The sequence below is a fragment of the Megachile rotundata genome, chromosome 9 (assembly GCF_050947335.1).
Source record: "Megachile rotundata isolate GNS110a chromosome 9, iyMegRotu1, whole genome shotgun sequence".
NCBI lineage: Eukaryota > Metazoa > Arthropoda > Insecta > Hymenoptera > Megachilidae > Megachile > Megachile rotundata.
The window spans coordinates 17,831,485-17,849,549 of NC_134991.1; the positions used below are offsets into that span (position 1 = coordinate 17,831,485).

Sequence of the window (18,065 nt, forward strand, 5' to 3'; positions counted from 1 at the left end):
GTCGAACGGAGGATAAAGTAACTTAAACAGATTTAATTACTTATATATCTGTGTATTTTATATTGTCGACAAAAAGTAACAATGTACGGTCAAACCGTATAATTTATCTACAACAATCTACAATAGATTACAATATGTTGTTTTGTTTTCCTTTTTGTTGTGGGTTCGAGGGAGGCAGGAGCATCAGAATAACAGGAACAGGGTTCTCGGAAGGAACAGGACAATCGAGGATTCAAAGTGTGGAGGAAAGATGGTCGATGCAGGCCTTTCTTCGTTCGTGCTCCGTTAATCGCGATACAGTTAACTCGTTTTAATTCTATATATTAGAGTACTCGATAGTTCTAACCGTACTTGGTACGGAATAATGCATATATATCTGCTTAATGATCGATAACCCACCACCGCCCGACTTTTCTATCTACGCCGTGCCGTGAAGATTTTCTCGGTCAAAGTTAAATGTAAGGAAAAACTGGGCACAACGCTGGGAGGGCGTCGTTGACCCGCATATCCGATCCATTGTTCGCGGATCGTGCATCCTCTCGTCCCTCTTAGTTTCTCCCTCGCTCCATATGTGCCGATGCTTCGACCACGGTCATTCCGATAACAGGATATCTTAATTTTCAACTTCTATACATCGTTATCGTTACTTCCAATATTTCATTTGCAGATATCCTAAAAACGACATATCACTGGATACAATGTGGAGTTTTGTTACGTGGCATTCTTTTAAATGGTCCTTGTGACAAATCTAAAATAGGCTAACGTTGTGATCGTAGCGTACAGGGAGATTTCGAAATTTTCTTTTTTTTCGTACAATGCCATATACCGAGATTTATTAATTTCAAAAGAGTAATCTAACAGCATCGCCCCATGAAGATGCTATGTTTGTTTCAAGCTTCGTACGTTTCGAATGAATACTAAATAATTATCGCGTCGAAGTTAAATCGGGCCTAATCTTTTATAAATGTGTAACATCCCGTGGGATGTTAGAAATGTACTAATATAGCATTGTTCAAGAAGGGAAAACAATTGAACACGTCGCTTTATGGTACATGACATTTCCGATTTCGCTACTGATCGAATATGTTTTTGAACGGAATTCGGCGATTCATTAATTGGTAGGAACTTGTTATAGAGGCGAGAAAAGCACGATCGTTGGTTCTGGCACAGCAAACGGGTCGGGTGGAAAGAGAAAGAAGATTGAGCCACGAATAAAGGAACACCGCGGCTGACAAATGTACGTTTACACGTGTCCATACGTATTGTATTTACATACACAATACATACGTATATACACGTATTCGTACCCATAATAGAATAATTAACAATAGCAATTAATAATTAATAATAACAATAATAATGAATACGGACAACTTGCAATGTACAGAGTATGCGTATCTCGTTCGTACTTGGTTTCACGCATGTCACCTGTTCTTATTTCATTTTCTTTTCCTTTGCTCGTTAACCCTCGTACGACTAAGTTCAGCTGCCTATTTTTTTTCTGTTCCAGAGATTTGGATATTTTCAAACATAGAAATTTCAACTTTTCATCACCCTTTTCACGATTTGTTTCTAATCTAAAAATTATAACCGGTATACATTTAAGAGAAACGAACGAAAGGAAAATAATTGAAATTTGCAATTATTCGAATGTCGGAGGTTTGGAATGACCCGATCTTGCCCGGTTTTGTCGTCCGAGGGTTGAACAAACCCAAATACCATGCAGGCTTTATTGATTCGACAACGTTCGAGCGATCCTGCAACTGACCAGAGAATAGAATTTGTCTCGTTTTTTTAGTTTTAAAGTTACTTTTGCTGTTTCGTTATTTTTTTGTTGCTGCTGCTGCTGCTGCTGCTGCTTCTTATAACATGTAACATGAGAAAATCGTATCTTATTCGTTAAAGACATTCCCTACACAACACGGCTACGGTAATGCGTCATGGATATGTGCGCAAGTGCGTGTGAAGAATGAAAGGAGAGAGAAAGAGAGAGAGAAAGGTCAGATTAGTGGGGGTAAACGGAGAGGGCGAAAACGAGAAACAGAGTCAGTTTTAAAAGAAAGGAAAAGAGATTGGTAGGAGAGAAGGATGGCGTGTGGCATATGGGATATAAGGATCTGGTTGGGTTCTTTTGGAGCTGTCGAAGTGTCCGCACGTACGCGCGCGTACGCACGTGCGCACATAGGCACACGTTTCAAAAGTTTTTTTTCTTTATATGTATAGACTTTTGTATATAATGTGTTAATCGTTAATGTTTTCCTTTTCTGTTGCTGGTTGGTTGCTGCTTTTTTTCGTTTTTCTTTAAATGACTAGCTTTCTTCGAGTATGTATATATATACACATAAGTATATGTACAATACATATATATGTGAATATATATATACTTTGCTATTATATAATAATATATTAACATGTACGCTCGGCACAACTTGTTCCTTTCTCTCCCACTCTTTCGTACGAGTTTTCTTTCTCTCCCTTTCTCACTCGCACACATACATATACATCAGGCAATTACGATAATTTTCTCTCTCTCTCTCTCTCTCTCTCTCTCTCCCTCTCCCTCTCTTTCTCTCTTCTTTCACTCGTTTCAATTTGCCTATAATTGGTAACTCTACCTTGTATTGTATATAGCTACAACGCTATGGTAGACAACAACAAATAATATTTATCCTAAACTTGTTTCACCTGCTTTCTCTACAATCGTATTCGTATATGCCGTAAAAATGTTGTATATAATGATATTAATATTGTTTATAATATTTTTATGGTTTTATTGCACGCGGTTGTAGACCGCGACGGCGTCGGTGTCTCGAACGAGCGGCGATTATCCATGGTTTACAACAATCGCGATGCGGTCGTTCGATTCGAATACTAGTGTTTCGTTTTTTCGAACGAGACGACAGCGATTCGCGCGATTTCGAGTAAAAAGTTTCAAATTCGAACAACTTCGAAACAAACTTGGAGAACGAATATAATAACCGATGCCGATCGTTCGTTCCACGCCGACATCTTCGCGAACTACGTTTTCTTAACATCAGCCTGTTATAATTTCATTTCTTTCATTTTTTTTCACTTTTTGCAAAATTTTCACTGTGCTGTTTATTTATTTATTTATTTTTTTGTTGCTTTCTTGCGTGTAATACTCGTTACGTTTAAACTCGCACGCGATCAGCGATTTCTCTAAATATATATATGTATATATATATTTATATGTATAAGCCGAAAATCATCCTTCTTGCGTGAGATGTAAATAACATGGTCGTTGGTGCAGCGTTTTCTTATATTTTTTCTTCTTTTTTTTCTTTATTCTTTATTCTTTGTTTTCTTGTCTTGTTTCCGCTCAAAGAAAAAAATACCGTTCGTACCGGCTAACATCACGACTCGAGATAATGAACGAAAAAAGCATGGTCGTCTATCGTGAAAAGTCGATTTGCCGTTTATATATTTCGACAGGTATCACAAAAAAGTCGTCAAATCGAACGCTTGTCGAGACCTCGTTGTGTTTCTCGATCAAAATTGCACACGTGCACGCTGCAATCCGTAATAAAGTTCATTAATATTTATTATTTATGTGTATGCAGGTTTCGACTCTAACCGCAATGTACCCTAAATATCCGCGAGAAACAGAATCGACCCCAAAATGTACATTCCCGATTTTAACCCTCTCGCTGTTACGACTCTCCTGCTCTCCGCGTGTCTCCTATTTTTTTTATCTTTTTTTCTCCTTATTTTCATTTTCGTATAATGTATTTGTTAATTTTTAATAATAGTAAAAATATGAAAGCTTACGCGGTTCATTTATAACCCTTTCTTCGACTCATTCGTGCTCCGAACGAATCGGTCGAAAAGTTGGAACGGTGTTCCGTGAACGGTTCGTAACGGGACAGAGGTACAATGAAACCTCGCTATATGGCCTTGAACGCAAACATTTCTAAACTGGCAAATTTACGAAACGAAAATGTTAACGATTTCCAAATGTTCCGATTTATAAAGTTCAGAGTTTACAGAGAAAACGTATTCCCGCGTTTGCGAGTAGGTTCAGCAGGAGGATAAGCGAAATAGGACATCATCGACGAGGGAAAGAATCGCGAATAGTTCCATTTTCGATTTTCTCCGTTCGTGGAACCGCGTGAACGGTGATTTATACACATAGCGATTACATTGTAACCTCGAAATAATCCTACTTCCTACATCCTAAAGGTATCCTACGTGTTAGCTGCAAAAACGACGCCTCGTCGGAGCACGAAGAGTTGGCGTAACGAAGGGCATTTGACGATTTAATCACTAAACGAGTTAGAAAAAGTTGACGAGATCGCGAATGTCTCTTTATAGAATGAATGAAATACTATGATCGTTGAGCGGATTAGTCGAGAAACAACGAAAGGGTTGAAATAAGGACGACAATGATAAATATATATTGTATATTATGTATATGTTCGTACGCACGAGCGAAAGAAAGCGTTACCGTAATAAAATTCATCCTATCCTCGGACTCTTTTTGTCCCGAATACAACGTATACAACCTTTACATATATATATGCATATATATTTATATATATATATACACACATATACACGTAATATAATAGTACTATTTAAATTTTTTTATTTTAATTCATTTGTTTCTAAGAGGTTCCGCTATTAATCTAGGTATCATCGTTCTTCCTTCTTTCTTCGTTTACCTCGTTAAATCCGGATTTATCATTTTATTCTTCTTTATTCGTATCTCAATTACGTCGTATCCGGTACGTTTCTCTTCTTCCTCTTTTTGTTTTACTACTGCGGCGATGGACGGGGGTAAAACCCTATGTAATGCGACGAATTCAACAACGACAATCATAAAATATATGTATATATGTATACATATGTGTATATATATATACACGTGAAAAAAGAACCGGAACAAACGAGATCACACGTATATTCAGAATGCATCGTAATATGTGGACCACGCTTTAACGAAGATAACGAGAACTACATATTTGCCGAATGTACGTTCTATTTGACAGTGTTTCTCGAACCTATGAAAAGGAATCTTCGAAATTTGAAGAGAGAGAAAGAAAAATTCGAAGATATCGGTGCTTGTTCGAACATGAAAATTAATGGTCGATAATTTACAAATATATACATCCGAAGCAAGATAAAATACGACACGAGTTTAGAAAATTTCTATTATCGTTATCGCGTGTTCGGTTCTCGATTTCAAGGAATCCTACGTATTATGAAACACTCCGAACATGTACGTATATATGTATATGCATGTGTATACACGTGCGCACGCACGCGCGCGCGCGCGCATCAGCGAGCAAGCAACCGAACACCTGCGTTTTTATTTCTTTATAGTAATAACAACAATAATAATAATAGTAATAATAATAATAATAATAATCATTTCGTCTGGCCATTCGCGTTACGAGTACAGCATATTTGTGCACACACGCGCGCGCACACACCTCTTATATAAGTAGTATACAGTGCGATGTGCGTGTGTGTGAGTGTGTGTGCGCGCGAACGCATGCGCGCGCGTGCGATCAACGCTTCCAACAACGATCGAAATCGTTCGAGATGGGCGCTTCCCCGAAAAAACAGTATGTATAATAATACGTATGTAATATAATCTTGTTAATCATATAGAAACTTTGTAACGCTTTTTTTTATCGTCTCTGTCTAAGGTAACCTTACGATTTAAGTCTCTAATAATACCGCTAAGTAATCAGTTTTATATATATATACATATACATTATATATACACATATATATATATATACACATATACCCATATAACATATATATGTATATAGATATATATATGTATACATATATATAGTCGTCAACGTCTCTTTCTCTTTGATATGTGCGTTCGCGCCTTGTCATTGCCAAGAGAATACTTTTTTCTTTTTGTTTCTTTATGAAGCCTTTTAAGCGAAATTTCTTCTGGCTTTCATCTCTTTCTTGCCCCTCTCTGATCATCTCCCTTTTCTTCACGCATATTTGTACATTCAGGCTCACACTTTTGTCACCGGTCACGCTTTTTTTTGCTATCCTCTTCTTCCGTTTCTTCTACGTAATTATCATAGTTTTCTCGTATTCTTTTGCTAGCAATTAGTGTTGTTCGATCGGATGGGAACACGACATTTGCTAAGACGATCGGACCGACACACGCGGAAAATCAACTTATCGTCTATCTAAGAAATTTTCAAAGAAATAACGAATATTCGAATGAAAATCCGTATACATCAGCGGCGATAAAACGATAAAACCGACTAATGAAAGTTCGACGATCGGAATCGAATCGCTTCTCACTCTCGACGGTTTATCCCAAGGTATTATAAAGTACAAATTACGAGCGCGATAGCACCTCGAGCTTCCAATTGACCTTCGTCTTATCACGCGATTCCTCCGTTCATCCGTTTTCGTTCTAACTCAATTTATGGTTGCCTTCTTTGTTCGTAGGAACACGAACTCGTTTCTCCTCACGATTCACGATATAGGATTTTAATTCGATTACAAATTCTTCGCGAGAAAGAAAAACGTTCTTTTTTCGTACGAGAAGAAAAGAAATTCTAGGCTCGACCCTTGCCCTCGTAGAAAGCGTATCGTCTAGCATATCGTCCTTTTCGGTGCTGGCCAGATCGCTTCAGCAACGATCACGTATCTCTCGCGAAAATAAATTTTGTTAGCGAACCTTCTACTTTCTCTAATAATAAATAACGCGAATCCAGATCGTTTTTCGGCCCGTCAAAGTTTGCACGAACTGCTCGGTCTTTACGATATCGATGCGCATTACGATAACAAATGTTTGATTAAAAACGTTTCATCGAAACTAATTTTTCTTTCTGGTTTCGAACACGCACAAACACACGCGATACACACATTTTCTGTTCGAGCGCGAAAAAAGGGGCGCCGTCGTCTTGTTTCTATTCTCTTCGCGTATATGTATATACATGTTTCTTTTTTTTGTTCTTTTAAACGTTCTGTTCGATCGATAATCGATATCTCGGGAAGATCGTATTGTGCATTTTTCGCTACGCGCATCTCGTTTCCGTTAACGAAACTATCAAGAAACGCTACGTCCTATCGACTATTTCGCGCTAGAGATCCTCGGCCCTCCTCTCGCTCGCGACATTTGCACGCTGTTTCCGCGCTCGGAATAACTCGTCTCGTAAGAGGTCGCTTAAGTCATCCGCTTATGACTTACGGAATTACTTCTCTAACAGTTTCCGAATATTTCACTCGTTGCTAAACCGTGTTTCGAGTTTGTACAGTTCGTTGATCTTCTAGTTCAATATTCGCGCAACCATCGTCTCCTTTCTTTTCGTCATAGGCGCCCTCATAAACCTTACTGTCCGATTCAATGGGAAATATTTGTGTAACCAGAAAGTTCGAAGCTTTGAGAGTAGCCTACTGTGCCGTAGCGTGTAGGGGCCGACAATATAGTCTGGATGAAGGGCTCGTCTCGGGAAAATGATCTAAGAGGATCGATGAAAGCCATCTGGTACGTACGACGCGACGGAAGTTGAAGAATTTTTCGAAAGTACGAGCGGTACAGGTAGACGATAAGATCGAGAAACGCGATCGCGACGGTCCTTTCCACGAACGGTGTCTGTCTGGAAAAGGTCAATTGTCTCTTTCGAGACAAGTTTCACCGCTAATCGTCACGAAATTCTTACTACAAGCGTAGAATTAATTCGATGCTAGAGTTCGATAGCTGGCGATGCGTTTCGTGCGAAGTTAGCGGTAAAATATGGCAACGACAGGTAGACGTAGCAGCGGCAGAAAGGTAGAATAATTTAACGTGGACTGTTCTTTCCTTAGTTCTGCGTCGAGAGTGTACAAAAGTGAGATGGTATTTCGAATAAACGCGAAACGATTCTTGTTCCGTTTAACGATCAATCAACAATTTGACGGCCGTTTACTTTGTGGAATCTGTGACTCGTAATCATTCGTTTCCTTTTTGTAACTAATAGAAGTCTATTTGAGCAAAGACACCAACTTTTGAGACTTGCTAGTTATTCGAATGAAATTGTCCGAAGATAGCTATTCGGATAATAAATTATCTCGTTTGAATAGGAAAATAAATCAATTTCATTCTTCTCTAATGTTATATTTTATCAAATGAGTTTGCAAATAATTCTTGACATTTCCATTCTTACTTTGCGTGAGAAATTTTTCTTATTGTATAAGTATAAATGTATACAAACCAGCCGTCATAGTGTTAACTCTCTTCTTGACTCGTTTATCTTTTCTTAAAATTCATCCTGAAATCTCTCTTCTTTAACGATTCGATTCTTCGTGTCATCGTTCTGTATCACGTAACTGTTTCAACCCGTTTATATATTCTTTTTTTTACTGTTTTTCGTTTTAGTAAAAAGCTAGGCCGCTGTTAGGCGTTCAGGCGGTACCACCCTCTTGACGAACAACACTTATGTATTATCTCTACAACGCTCTCTTTTCACCCTTGTATTCTTAAATTTACTCGATATCACGTAACAACTATCGTTATATCTACGCGCTTTCAACTTGAAACATTCTATACAACAAAGAATTTATCAACGTGAATTAAAAATTTCCCTCTTTAACACGCTTTCGATCTCCCTATCTCTCAGTGTCTCACTCGCACTTGCGCCCCTGTTATACACCTCTCTCTTTCACTCTCTCTCTTCTTCTCTATCTCCTTTCTCCTCTCTCTCTCTCTCTCTCTCTCTCTCTCATACTTTCTGCTTTTCCTTACGATAATATTATGTCGAACATCGTCTAGAAGTATCACCATAGCGTGTTATAGACGAGAACTCGAAGGAATGGTCAGCGAAAAGTTTCAGCGAAGATTCGATTTTTTGTTATCGCGCGCCTCTTACGTAGACTAGTTTGCTGAATAATAATCGAGTAAGTTAAAAACAAGTGTACTTGAAAGCACAGACAAGAATTCGAATTGGGGGCTGAAGCTGGGCCTTTCGAGTACGTTTCAATTTTTTTCAATTTTTTCGTCCAGACAAGTCAAGTTAGATCAGGTTGAAAGACAACAAAGTTATGCTGGGATCACAGGCAACCGAATAAGGTTAGGTTCAAAAACAACCAGATTATATTAGGTTCAAAGGGGATGTTCGGTTGAAAGATAAGAAAATTAGGGTTAGGTGTCAAAGGCAACAAAATTAGATTCGGTTCAGGGGCAATCAGATTATGTTAGTTTTAAGGGTGAGTTAGGCTAGATTCAAATACAGGAGAATTAGTTTAGGTTGAAAAAGAAAAAAATTCGATCAAGTCGGAAGATAATAAAGAATTAGGTTCTATCGAAAAACGATGAAATCAGGTGAAATCGGAAAGAAACAATGCTAGGTCAGGTGCAAAGAGAGTAGCGGTAGAAGATAATCGATGCGATTATAGAAGATATCAATTAACTGTCATCGTTTTAATAGCCAGCGATCCGAATCGTCGCTTCCGTTTTCAAGCACACGCCACGGACCAGCTCTGGCAATCGTCAAGCTCGTTTTCGTGCAGGAAAACACGACCTCTCGACGATCGATGCGAGGCAACTCGCGTTTTCGTACCATCGTTTCCTCGCGACGTTTATTTTCCGACGCAAATATATTCGCGATCAACGTTGGTCAGTCTTCCGAACGACGATACTTCCTTACGAATTGTCTGCCGATTAATCGAAACGACTGCTCGTAACGCTATATATTTTGTCCCTGAATAAGTTCTCGCGACGTCGTTCCAATTCGTCGAATGATTTAACTCGTCGAGTAGCAAACTACGTATAAGCGTAATCTTGTATTTTCGTAACGAAATATATTTATATCTTATAAAAGTTTTGCCAATAATTTAGAACTTTTGTTTCCTCGCGTAAACTTTCGTTCATATTAAATCGTGAAACTGCCTCGAAGTTAGCAGAGCGACATCGCGTTAACGTAGATCGTAGAAGAGAAAAGGAAATCTCGTTCGAGCGAAATTTCTATGCGGTAGAATGGCGGTCATGTCGAAAGCATATTCGATCGCTGAACACCGATCTTTGGGACCAGCTGAGTAAATGTTAGGAATAATCGAAACTTGCTACTCGAGGGGTCAAAGAGACATCGTTGAAAGTATACGAAACGTTATCGAAGGAACTCGATAGCTCGAAAACGAACAGGCGAATGACGGAGCTCGTCGTCGGGTCGATTCTCGCGATCACGATAGAGTAAAGTGTCTAAGATTCTACGGTAACAGGCGAAAAAGAGAATTTCGAGAGAGAGAAATCAGCGAGCGGTCGGGCCAGCGTCCATCGTCGTAACAAGAATAATCGTCCATCGGTCGGTTTGGATGGAATCGTGCCAAGGTATCGTCGATCATGCTTGCCGAGAAGAAGAGACTCTTCCGGAGAATTCCCTATATTTCACGCGAGAAGTCGTAAAAAGTAGCTGCTGGCAGTTCGAGCGCGACGGCGCGGCGCGAAGAAAAAAGAATAGAATACGTTCGACGACGAATTCGTTGCCCTTCTACGTACTTCTTCGATCGCGTACCGATTCGACGAAGATCGTAGAGACCGGAAATAGACCACCATTTCTCCGCCAGTTCCTTAAGATATTAAAATACATTGTAGAAGAAGAAGAAGAAGAAGAAGAATAAGTAGAAGAAGAAGAAGAGGTGGAGGAAGAAGAAGAAGAGATAAAAGGGAGAAAGTGAAGTCGGTAGCGGCAAGAAAGATTTCACGTTATAGAAAGTGAATATTAATTTCGATCGTTGGCACGATTGGCCGACACACTCGCTGCGTCTAAATATTGACCGACGCAACGGCCGTTTCACTCGAACGGTTTGCGTCGCGTTTTTGTTAATTCTTAAACGAGATGAGTATTTTGTTTCAGGTATTTCAAGGTTTTCTATAATATATTTACATTCGTATCTAGAACGAAACAACGCTTGGTAAACGCTGGCCTCGGCTGTATCTTGATTTTTTTTTTTTTCTTGTATAACCATGAAATATAATCGGCGACGGATAAGGGTTAACGAGGGGGCTGTTACGGGGAACGAGGTAGGGGATGATGCATCAACAGTTTTCGATAGTTAATCTCGGGAAGGCTGTTGTTGTCGTTTGCTCCTCTTTCATGCGGCGCTCGAGGAAGATTTTCTTTCTTTTTCCGTTCGTCGGGTGAAAACGACTTCGCCGACGACGATGATGATGACACGATGACGAGACCCGTAAAATGCGCGTATATACCCTTTCTTGTTTGGACCTCTTCTTGTTCGTTCGATCTCTCGTCGTTGTCGTTGTTAGCTCCTAGACCGGACAGACGAGGAACTCGTACTCGAACATCAACGAGACCGCGACGAAGACGAAGTAGAGGAGGAACATCGTGAAACCGAGGCCCTTGTTCATTCGCCATTTGAAACAGGCTATGCTCAGTATCACGAACAGCAGCATACAGAAAAGGATCGCTATGCTGCACACCATGCCCACCGAGTTCACCTCCACGGGCCTTCCGTAGATCAAGCCGTATAGCAGCCACGGAACCGGAAGCCTGTGGACAGAAACATTACGATATGTTTCATTTCAATGACCGTCTCGTTTTTCGCGCGTTATCGCGACTAACTCTAACAAACGAGCTTTTCATTTTTATCTCGAAGCAAGATACGTTTTTCACGAGACACCATCGATATGCATCCGATTTATAAATACGATTCGAATAACGAGGCTAAAATCCTCGTAGAATATCGCGAGGAGAAAAGTTCTCTCGACGAGAACTCGTGACCTCCTTAATCCGGCTACCTTCGCGAGCCAATAGGAGCCGAACAGTTCGATCGAAAGAGATTATCAAATTTCCTTCCCACCTACATACGTATTTTCGACTACCGAAATACACGTTTTACGCTTTCTCTTTATCCCTTTGCTTGTCAGTTTACTTCCACTTCCGTACAACACAGATATCGAAGGAAAACTAGGACACCGAGCGAGAGGGGCTCTGGTGTATTCGATAGACCCTGAAACGGGACTCGTTGCTTAACGGTGAACCTTTTCAGCGTTATTCTCTTCTCTGACTCGGCGTAATCGTAATCTGCGAGGTGCAATCGGGACTTACGCGAAATCTACGTGCCTTTTTATCCGTGAACTGCCAGTCCAGGGAAGTTTCGAGAGGGACGCGCGAACGTTCCGCCGCTCTCTGTTTTCGGGCAACTTGCCAGCTGGCATCCGGACAACGGATGCGTGCAACCGAATCGATCTTCGATCGAGTCGATTGCTGGACGGAAGCAGCCTCGTTGCCAGGAAGTCGTGCGTCCGTGCGCGCGCATTCTACGCGTTCGTTCGTAGGCTAGGTTGGAATATCTTGATATTTCTTTTACAGTTGGTAATTACGCTGAATTTACATTGAAACTTTCCATCTTTCTATTCGTAATTACCGTATTTCTTCATTTTCTCGATCACCGAACGAGAACAAAGCTTCAAACTTACCGAGAACCCATCGGGAATCGAGAAATTTTTCGACGTCCTCCTGTCTTCGAATCCTTAAAACGCGATATGTGTGTTCGCGTGACCAAATTGCTTGGAAAACTCGTCGGTATCGCCGGTATAATCGGTATCGCCTGTAGTTATTGTACGAACAGAGGATTCGAACGTATAAATTGGAATTTCACCGATGATCAAATGGAGCCAAGAGGAGACGCATGGAATTGGTCGTTGCGCCAGCCCATTCAGGTATTCTCGCTATTTTCCTCTAATAGCGTTCGCCATTCGTTCGCCAACCCTTCCCCCGTCTTCCTCTCCGTATTATTATATCGTTGCCGTGCGAAATAGCAGAAATACCGTGCCACACACGCGACTCATTTTCCACTAGGATCCAGCATCGAGTCCCGATTCACGCGCGAATCCTTTTCTCGTTTACTCGACGACCAAACCGACAATGTCCAATAATAATTTCTATTTATCAACAATTAACATCTGTATCGGTATTACACCGATTATCCTACCGTAGCACCTTCTCGTAATTGAAAGAATGACGCAGTTACAGAGTTGTCACAGAGTAGCTTCCGAAATCGTGTTAATTTTTCTAATTGTAGGTATTACCGTTGCTAAGCGTCGGCCAGGAGTTAGCATCGTGCCTCTTTCAGGCGATATTTCTTCGAGAAAAAAGGAAACTGCAGTGGAGGGTAGACGGTAGGGGCTGCGAAGCAAGTCGTTGGAAGCAATTAGGCTAATTGAGTTAATTAATTTAACCGGCTTGGCGGTCGAGGCGCCGATAAATTTTGCTGAATGAGAGATTCGTTCAAAAGTGGGACGATTACGAACACGACGAGCAAATGGACGCGTGCTCGAATTCGCTCGATTCGTCGTAATAATATCTGTTCGATCTTTAGATGATCATTTTATAAAATGTCGTTTTTTCATAAATGCCAACAACCTTTCGATAGTATATCAAACGATACAATGGAATTAGAAACACGTAAGGGCCTTCTTTTATTAACGGCAACATTCTAGCAAGAGTGTTCGCTAGAACAGAAATTTGATCGAAGCCGCGTTAAACTCGTTGGTCAAACACATCGACGGAACTTTTATCCTCGGCGAAAAGACTCGAACGTTCCGAGACTTTTAATGCTTCGAATGTTTGCGGAGACAGTTAAATCGTTCGAGATTTTTAAATAGGCTCGAGAAGTTCGACCGAGCGATCCGAAAGTTTTATTATGCGCTCGAGGCAGTTCGACGCTTATCCATCGTAGCGACCACGAAATTTAAGGATCGCCTAACGGTGAAATTTTCTTCTACTCGTATAACGAGAAACATTCGATATCGTTTTTTGTCAGAAATTTTCGATCGGTTCGGTAGGAAATTTTTCTTTCAACCGTACAGTACCTAGTCGTCGACTAGGTCGCGTATCGAGATCTAATCGTATTACAAAAACGGATATCAGATTCTTATAAAAAACCACGCAAGTTATCGTGGAACGAACGGAAACGATTGTTAGCCGAGCTTACTATCGTCGTTATCCAATTAAATAGATTGTCCTCGCGTACAATGACGGTCTACAACGATATTTCCAATAACGGTCGAGCACGAATCTGTCGGAAGGACCGTTTCTTTTGGCTCTTTCAAGAAGTAATCGTTTCCAACATCGAGCAACTTCCGGTCTTCGAAGACATCTTCTTCCCTTCTCCTTCGAGGGATCGATCGGAAAGTCTTGAAAATCTATGGTCTAAAAGTTTTAGCGAAACTCGTCTAGTAGCTAGTTAGCGTAAGTCGAAGTAATCGTTAATATCGGATATAATCGCGAAACGGAACTGGCGAAACCTATAACGAGCGAAAAATCGTGTGCTCACCCAACGGTCACGTCGAAAATATTACTGCCGACGGAGCTCGACACGGCCATGTCGCCGAATCCTTTCCTCGCGACGATCACGCTGGTGATCAGGTCGGGAATACTGGTGCCGGCAGCAAGAAACGTTAGCCCCATCACTTCCGGCGGTATGCGAACCGTGTCGCCGGCGACGTTCGCCCACCAGACCATCAGGTACGAATATGCCGCGATCCAGAGGATCGACCCGAGGAACGTCACCGCAAACAACTTCTTCCCTGGAAAAATAAACACCGAACAAATTATTCTCTACAATTTCTCGAGGATTTCTTCGTTAACGTTAATTTAATCAATCCTTTAATCGACGGAGTATCGCTGAAATATTCTTTGACCGTAACCTCGATGTCGAACGTTTACACGGAAAATTCGAACGATGATCAGCAAATGACGAATAACCGATATCGATGCGAACGCAAACTGGAAGATACGGAAACGAGAGTGGTACGGTCGTTGCAACGATCGTTATTCGGTGAAATTTTCCTCGGTTACATTCTGAAAATATTTGTCGATTGATCATCTATGTCGCCGATATCGATGGCTATCGTTGAAATCGAGAGATCGCGAAGCAATTTTCTGTAACAATGAAAAGCGAATGGTCGCTCGCAACGGGACCGTGTGAATGCCTGCACGAGCCAACAATCAGTCGTCGATTCGAAATTAGCGTCTCAATATCATCTTTCGTCGCAGCTATTGTGTCTCGTTGAAATAGTACCGCTCGGCGTCACGTCGTTAATAGGCGGTGCATAATGCGACACGTCTCTGATTGACGATGAACACGAGCCACGGTTTCGAATAACAGACGCGTGTGCCGTCTATCTTGATTTTCCAAGGGAACCCTTTTTATCCTTGCAATGGAAAATAAACAATTTCGTGGCCTGTATACTCGCTAGGATAAAATACTTTTTGCTGTAAAGACGTTTGCGTTAATATCGGTGTTAAAATCAGGCTCTGTTCGCCTAATAAAGCTCGGTTAGTTTTAATAATCTTTATTCGTTTAAACGATTGCACGAGGGTACGTTATAAACTCGTAACCGAGGCATGAATGAGTTAACGGTGTGCTTTTTCGAAGGCGGTAGGGTATCCTTGCGTGGTCGGTACGATCGAACGACGGTATTAAATATTGCAGACCACGGACAGAAATATCCGGTTCCGATTAAACGTTTCATCGCGGCCACCACGGAAGAAAGTTTCATCGGCTATTTTCGGAACATTTCATCGTCGTCTTCGCGAACCTGTACGTTCCTGTCGCTTACCCTTGGGTGTCCTCGTGTCCGGCAACGTGAGCCACAGAGGGAACAAAATTGGCGCTACCAGAATGTAAGTTAGTCTCTTTTTAGGGCTGCTGGGCCAGCCCATGTTCAGGGCCTCTGGAGGTTCATCCTCCTCTCCCTGAAACATAAACGTATTCCTCGGCTTAACGACTATTCGTTTTTCGACTCTTTCGATCAGGGACTATACCGATCGAATACTAAGTCGAACTACTTTTAGTCGAAGCTAAAATTCGTAATTATAGAGTGTCGTTATTTTCTGTACTTCGAATGAACGCGATCGTTTAATTCGTTCGGTGTATCTCGTCGACTGGAACGAAAAAGAGGGATCCGGAAGTTTATCGTCCGGAATACACTTGGCTCGGATTAGGTGTGGTATTGTCGCGAAATACAATAAAGCTCACGGCGGAGACATTGTGCCTGTTGAGAAACCGCGTGTCGCGGTAAAGGCACAAAGCTAACCCTTATTCATCCCCGGCTAACCGCGGCACAATGGCCTCGTAGGTGTTTGGATTTTCCAGCTGCAATCGTTCCATCAGGGATAATTGTACTTCCCGACGAGCATTACCGTTCATTTCGCCATTTGCTCGAGTCGTCTGACTGAACTCTCTACTGGCGCGAGACACGACACGAAACGGAATTTTCTAACCAACAAGTATTTAGAAATGCTTCAAACTTATAATTTAACGATAGAATTTAACCTATCCTATAGGATAGGTGTCGTTATCGTTCTCGACGCAGGTTAATCGTATAGTCATACATTTATTATTTGAATTTTATACGATTCACGATACGTAGATGATTCTTTCGCTATTTCTTAGGATATTCACAGTGCCGAACGAACAGCGGTTTCAAACTTTTATACCATCTATGTAGGTACTATGTATAGCATCGTAAGAGCGTAACAGGCACGGTTACGCGGCGTCCGACTATACATCGACTATTCCACTGTCGCGAACCTAGACTCGAGACGAGTTCTTTCCTAAATTGCTACTGTACGATATAGCGTTATTATTATCGGCCCATTAAAAATACAAAGACGTTTCGCGAAGATAAATAACGCTCGTTTGAAAAATTTCATACGGTACGTAAATACGAGTACTTGAATTTCAAAGGATTCGTGTAGCGGGTTGATCGAGAACAGTCGACCTTGAAATTCGAAAAGGCGTGCCAGAAATCACGGAACTCGGATGAAAAAGAAAAACAATCGGTCGGCGACTTTTGGTTCGATTATTCGTAAGGTAAAAGAAGGACCGAAATAGGCAGTGTGTAGCGCAGCAATGTCGGGTTGTAGCCAGAATTGACCCAGATTCCTGGTGCATTCAAAATGAAAAGGCCTTTCTCACTCATTTAGGACAAAGAGGTTCGAGAATCACTCCCCTCGCGATCCGCGCGCGTGCACGTTCCACTCGACAGCTAATATCGATGAAAAAGCTCGTGCCACCAATTTTTCAGTCGTGAAAAACCGATTTCGCGTTTCCAGATTTCGGATTTAAACGAGTACTCGAAAAAGGTCGTGTCTTAAAATTAGGAACCGAAAGGAACCGACTAGGGAATCTTGACATTTGTTCGTCTATTTTAACAATTTTAACGGTTCCGTATTACTCGACGCAACGCGCAACCACGAGAAATGATGCTCGCGCGACCGTCGACGTTCAACGATCTCGAAACAAGGTGACCGTGAAGACGAAACGTCCGTTAACTCGACATCGAGGAATTTAACGGGACGTTACTTCCGGAGAACGAGGATATCGCGACGAGGACGAGAGCGAGTTTCGTCGATGGAAAAGAGGAGCAGCCCCGAGGAAGATATTAAGCTGAAAGCTCTCGGAGCCGGCACGCTAAGCGGACAACTTTGAACGATTCGAAAACGAGGCTGGTTGTTCTAGAGAAAGCTACTCTTAGCCAATTGCCTTATTTTCGGCTCGATGTCCTTCGCTGTACGACCCAATTCTCGAATGTCCTTTCTATTGTCGTTGACTACGTTTCGATATCACCGATGTTCTACACATTTAGCGGTGAAATAAATCGAAGGTACATTCGATAGGTATATCGATCGAATCGAGGTTGTTACAAACCGATCCGATTTATATTCGATCGATCTTCGAACGCGTTCTTTCCCGATGTTGGAAGAAGAGCACGACGAAGATCGTTTGTCAGAGGTCGACCGACTGGAAAATAAAGAGGTTCCTAGCTTCATTTTTCTTATCGCCACTCCGTTGCGTTCAGACGAATTATCAAACATCTATCTCTGTCCGCGACCTAACAGACAGAATTTCAGATAGGATGGGACAAACGATATCGTTGGTTGGATCTTCGCGTTCGTTCGACTACTCGAAATGTCTCCCTGTTTCGAACACTCTGGCTCTGATAGATAGACCTACTAACGCGGGAATTGGTGAAAAATCGGTGCTGGGAATCGAATCCGAGATCAGCGAGTCGGTAACAGGTTCTACCTCATCCATCGTGGCACCGATAGTTT

The 18,065-nt window shown here is 41.5% G+C and overlaps 1 protein-coding gene across 1 annotated transcript in view; it reads right to left on the bottom strand.

The window, feature by feature from the left end:
• Nucleotides 1–31: 31 nt before the first annotated feature.
• Nucleotides 32–18,065, bottom strand: part of Nckx30C (solute carrier family 24 member Nckx30C) — a 44,992-nt gene continuing 26,958 nt past the window's right edge. Inside the window, exons 5-7 of the mRNA XM_076535481.1 lie at nt 15,569–15,704; nt 14,281–14,533; nt 32–11,492 (exon numbers count right to left, since the gene is read on the bottom strand). Coding sequence (XP_076391596.1) covers nt 11,252–11,492; nt 14,281–14,533; nt 15,569–15,704 — 630 coding nt within the window. The 3' untranslated portion in view covers nt 32–11,251. The remainder of the gene's footprint in view (nt 11,493–14,280; nt 14,534–15,568; nt 15,705–18,065) is intronic.